The sequence below is a fragment of the Anarrhichthys ocellatus genome, unplaced genomic scaffold (genome assembly GCF_004355925.1).
Source record: "Anarrhichthys ocellatus isolate YVR2014 unplaced genomic scaffold, GSC_Weel_1.0 scaffold38, whole genome shotgun sequence".
Taxonomy (NCBI): domain Eukaryota; kingdom Metazoa; phylum Chordata; class Actinopteri; order Perciformes; family Anarhichadidae; genus Anarrhichthys; species Anarrhichthys ocellatus.
Window position 1 is genome coordinate 1,267,283 of NW_022280068.1, and position 5,547 is coordinate 1,272,829.

General features: G+C 37.9%; 1 protein-coding gene across 1 annotated transcript; it reads left to right on the top strand.

Annotated features, from left to right (window-relative positions):
- The first annotated feature begins 2,528 nt into the window (after positions 1-2,528).
- LOC116394256 (ladderlectin-like) lies at positions 2,529-5,174 on the top strand. The gene is made up of 7 exons (XM_031867219.1): positions 2,529-2,687; positions 3,373-3,429; positions 3,819-3,851; positions 4,022-4,113; positions 4,198-4,323; positions 4,673-4,772; positions 4,903-5,174. The coding sequence occupies exons 1-7, from the start codon at positions 2,624-2,626 to the stop codon at positions 4,974-4,976; spliced, it is 546 nt and encodes a 181-aa protein (XP_031723079.1). The 5' UTR covers positions 2,529-2,623; the 3' UTR covers positions 4,977-5,174.
- The last annotated feature ends 373 nt before the right edge of the window (positions 5,175-5,547 follow it).

Sequence of the window (5,547 nt, forward strand, 5' to 3'; positions counted from 1 at the left end):
GGTTCCTTTTCTTCAAATCGAGTTGAACGCTACTGCGACTCTTTACCGCTGCTCTAATTTTGCTACAACTAATCACGGCTTGGTATTTCCATCTTACTCTAGAATTCACAGCCAATCGCTGTGGCCCTTCTCCCAAATTCTCCCTCTATTACCGAACAATCCGCGCAGAGCTTTTCCAATCAGGAGGATTCTCCTCTCCCACGAGCCGAACCGATACTTCCGCCGACGCCGTAAATCCACCGCTGAACTTCGCTGTGGATCTGGAATTTCATTCACTGTGTTTTCCGGTGTTTCACAGTTTTATTTATTTTATATACATTTTGACAATATTTTATATCATCTTTCATTTATTTCTTAATGTATGTGTATGCCAAGTGAAAAGAGTGTACTATGTTCATCAACTGAACAATATCATGGTTCCACAATGCATTTAATCTAGCAAATTCATCACAGTCATATAGAGAAGACAATAACATTGTTGCAGTGCTTTAAATATTGCTACTTGTATTAATGAATATGGTATTTTTTGTCAAACAAATATATAAAATATATAAACAATAATTATTTAATATACATCGTTTTCCAAAATGCACACATTTAAAATGTGTGTTAATGTGACTGATGATTGGTATAAATGTTTCTTACATTAGTAACAATCACATTTCAACATTATGTAAGCACTGAACAACACAAACTATTCAAATTCAGCCTTCACAATAAGACACCATCCTATTTGTATGAGTTATTAAGTGATGTTTGCCACATTCTCAATACTCTGTAATCGTTTGGGTTAAGAGAGAAATGTTCCTGTCAGGTATCGGACCGGCGACCTTATACAGCTCGCAATGCCATACTCGAGTAAAGTGTCATATACGTATGGACATATTTCTAAAACTGAAAGGATGGCAACTGTGTCTTATAACTTCAGACAGGCAGCAGAGTTAATATTAGTTCTTAATTTCTTCCCTTTCTTCTCCCTTTTCCTCTCTTTTCCTTCTTTTCTCTCCTTCCCTTGTACATTTAATGCTTAACATGTCGTGTAAAACTTGTTTTGATGGGTGTTTTCCCTCCATAAACCCTTACTTACTTCCTGCATGGTGAACATTTACGCACCTGGGAATTGTGTCTTGTTTTTCAGAAGGAAGTCTCAGTTCTTTAGTTCATCTCACATCTGTTTCCTTGACTGAGTCAGCCTCATCACACCCATCACGTAACTGCCTTTAATAGTCAGACTTATTTGAACAAGATATCTTCCTTCCTTGATGTTCCCTTGTTTGAGTCAGTCATTATTTCATTTAGATGTCTATAAGTTAAGGTTAAATAGATAGTTAGCTGCATTGGAGTGAGAGTGAGCGAGTGCATATCATGAGATTGTATATTTCAGGTATTTTCATCGGTTATCTTTGAGATGCTTGAAACAAATGCATTACACTGACTGTTGTATTGAAGGAAAAGGCAAAGTGTCTGTAAAGAAATAAAGCTCAGGTTCAATGTGACATCGTTTAACAGTACACGCACAACAAGCCGTCACATTTGTAGTCATTGTTATGTAGACAGGTTGTTTCATTTGATAATAAGTGTTAGACTTAGCCTAGTGTTAGCCATCTCAAACTGATACAAAGGAGTACATTTCTTAACTTTTTTAGTGGTGACCTCATCATTTCTCCTCTATTATTTCTGCTTGATTTAGTTCCTCCTTGTAAATAAATCTGAGTCGTGGGTTAGTAGAGTCCGTGGGTTTTTAATAGTATCTAGTAGTAGTTTATTAACAATATCAGTGGTTACAATGAAACATTTATAAATCCACAATATTGATTTAGCTAAGTTATATTTAGTCCAGGGTGTTAGCATTACTAGCAAGTAGCAACACCCTATCAGAGGTATGTAATAGCTTGAAGAGAAATTCTCACCATTTGTATTTTGGTTCCTGGCTTACTATACTCTCTAATTCTTGGCAAAAGTAGTTTTTTTTTCTCTCTCCAAATGACACTCTTCGAGCTGGCTGGACTTCACTCTTCACTCATTAACTCCAAATAGCATTACAACTGGGCAAAAATGTGTGTTTTAGTTAGAAAATGGAGATTACCTTATCAAAATTCTCTTCCTATTGGTAAGAAACAAAAGTTTATAATGGTCAGACACTGACAGAATTCTGTAACAGCTAATGAAATCTGATTCTTCATGTTCATGTGTAACACTACTGAATGGACACCTCTGTGTTCTTAATGTTATGTCTCCTTTTATGGTTATAGTCAATTCTTTGATTATTTTTTATTATTTTATTTCAGAAGATTGGAGACTTTTCTTTACTAAGGGCAGCATGGTAAAACAGTGGATATGTATACTCTGGGAAATGTCACCACTTTGTTGGCCCATAGGTGATATCATCTTTGTGGGAAGTGATGGGAAAACAGTTCCGTCTTCCTGCAACACAACTCGATACTGACGAAGGGGACAAGGTCCAAAGTTTTATCGTCCCCTCTGTTACAAGAAGGAAACGCCTCAAAGTAATCCAGTGTGTATTTAAAGATCACAGAGCCTCCTGTCATCACTTACCTGCCTGGTACCTGAAGAACACCTTACATTTAGCTGCTGGCCCTCCAGACGTTCTTTAGCTTTCGTCATGAAGATTCTACTGATCCTCGCTGCTATCCTCTGCGTTGCTCCGTCCATCAGGGCCGCAACAGGTGAGACTCAATACTGATCAAATGCTTTTTCATTTCAATAACACATTTTAAACAATTGTGAAATGTAGATGATGTATTGAAAATGTGGGGCGAGGGATGGAATGAGGGTTTGGGACGTGTGTTAATGTTAGTCAGCTAATTTAGAATAATCTATTACTATGACTCATATTTTAGTAAATATGACTAAAACTAACACTTTTAATCACTTAGATCAAAAGTCCATGTTAGTTTTAGTCATACTTAGTCAGCAATCTTTTAAGTTTTAGTCAATTTTTAGTTGACTGTAAATTCATTTTAGTTTCATCTTGGTCCAAGATAACCATGAACATGTTCTTCTGTCTAATAGTCATAATAGTTTGCAGACTGCCATTTGTGCAATATCTTTGCATCCCTGCTGAATACTCGACAGCTGGCTACTACATGGTTTATTATATTCAAGCTCTTCTTTAGATGCTGAATGGAGATTTAGTCACAGTTATTGTCTAATGACAGTTGTGTTACTTACACCATTTGGTACAAATGAATGGGTGGGACTGTGCAGTGCAGACTGTAGTTAGGACAGGAATATAGAATCTGTGAGACACGGTCTTTGTCCCTTAACTCAGTGGTACTTGTTTTGTACATAACTGTAACTGTAAAAAAAAAAACCCTAGACATTCAGTATCTTTCTGTTCTCCTCCCTTAGTTGTTCCGGCTGAGGCTGCTGCAGTACAACAGGACAACAATCCCGCACCGACAGCAGGTCATTTGTTTAACTTTCCAGGTTGATCACTCACAACACGGACCACCACGTATTTGTATATATTGTTGCTGTATGAAGCATCTTGTCCATATTGGACCATATTATTGGTTTGAGCTGAAGGAAACGTGACACTGGGCGAATCAGCAAAGGGAACAGTTCTGCTGTACATCCTAACATAATTCATTGGTGCCTTTAATATATATAGCAATGAAGCAATATGCTGCTCTTTATTATGTATCAACTTATGCTGCCATATTTAGGGATTCTTACAAACTGCACAGTAAACTGATATGGAAATGAGACAATCATGACAAAATAATGAATGTGAATCTCACACAAAGAATCCATGAATCCGTTAACCTTACAGACTTTGTCGTTGGCTTTTACAGGGTTGGATGCAGATGCTGCTGCTGTACCTAAAGGTAAGAAAATCACACGTTCACAGTAACACATGAGGCTGCTGGAGAGAGATGGTAAAAAATCATTTCTGTCCTGAGACACTGAATTCATTCCCTAAAAAACTCACATGATGAGTAAAAAAAGACACATTTTTGTATTTGATAAAAAAAATGCATCTCTCTCTTTGTTCCAGCTCGTTTTGATTTCTGCCTTGACGGTTGGCTTAGTTTCCGTGGTAGCTGCTACTTCTTAGCCAACCACGTTGACACCTGGAGAAACGCAGTGGTAATAGCATTCTTAAATAAGGAGAATACAAAGTTTGGAGCTCTTTCTTAGAACTAGTTTAACAAATGTCATCTGGTCCTGCAGAGCTTCTGTGCTAGCTACGATGGCAGTCTGGCCTCAGTCCACAACATCTGGGAGTATAATTTCCTCCAGCGAGTGGTCAAGACCGGGGGTCACACTTTAGCCTGGATTGGAGGGTACTACTTTGAGGTATGTTCACTAAAAAAGCTTTTATTTAAGAAAATCTTTTGTTCCATCTCATTGGTTTCCAGACTGCAACGCATTTAAAGCTTTTTTTACTGTTTAATCCTTAAATAGCAATAAAAGTAGATTAACATGGTTTGTGCACATTTTCGGTCCATTTTAGATTAAGATCCATTTTGTAGAACTTAATGATAGCTGGCATTACGTTTTGTTCGCTGAAATGTGGAAATCGATGGAGCCTTTTATTTTTTGTCTGAAATGATAAAATCCTTCACAAACATACTTCAAACTAAACGTGTACATGTAGAGACACTGAACACAAACTGACGGGGACTCTAATGCTGATTTCCTCCAGAGCGACTGGAGATGGGTAGATGGCTCAGTGTTTAACTATAACAACTGGGATCCAGCGAGCGACACTAACATTTACCAGTGCCTGCAGCTCAACGCGTACGGTAAGAAGAGAAGACCTTTGAACAAACAGTAGGGCACAGAGACAGGAGCATCAGGCCTATTTCTACCATCAAACTTGATTCATGTCATTTTGTTGCCAAAGCTGATGATGCTGATGTTGATGTTTTGTAGAGTCCAAGGGGTGGTCCAATCATGGCTGCAGCATGTCCTTCCCATTCGTCTGTCAGGTGAAACCAAACTGCTAGTCTTCACAGTGTGGGCAGCGACTGGCTTCAACACATGATACCTAATGCTGCTGCTTGTTCTTCATAAGACTTCATATGTATGTATGACATGCGGTTTTGGAAGTTGTGATTGTTGTTTGTATTCATTGCTATATTTGATGTGCCTAAAGAGTGCAATAAACTGTATCTGTTCCTAAACAATAAAACAAAATTACAATATTGTAAGCGTCGTGGGTGTATGATACGGAATGAATCAGTCCAACACGTTCTGGGTTTTCCTCATAACGTTAGTGAAGATTCCACACTGACCCAGACAAAGTCAAACCACACTCTTCCGCTACTCTTCTTCTCCCCTCATCCCATGACATCAAACCCCCTATACAGCGCCGACTAGTGGTCATATCTGATCATCAACTTAACATAACTAAAGATATTAAATATGTGAACCTGTGTTTACGTAATTATGTTTACATCACACAATTTCACTCTTACACATCTTCCCCCCTTTACAAAATAGCTGAATTTATAAACTACGGTACACTTATCAACTTACACAAAACACCAATACAAACAGATGAAGGTAATAAACAGG

Excerpts from the sequence above, each read along its gene's own strand:
- LOC116394256 (XM_031867219.1), top strand. The coding sequence starts at position 2,624 with ATGAAGATTCTACTGATCCTCGCTGCTATCCTCTGCGTTGCTCCGTCC. Across the intron at positions 2,688-3,372 it reads GTCCATCAGGGCCGCAACAG|TTGTTCCGGCTGAGGCTGCT; the intron begins GTGAGACTCAAT and ends CTCCTCCCTTAG. Across the intron at positions 3,430-3,818 it reads CAATCCCGCACCGACAGCAG|GGTTGGATGCAGATGCTGCT; the intron begins GTCATTTGTTTA and ends TGGCTTTTACAG.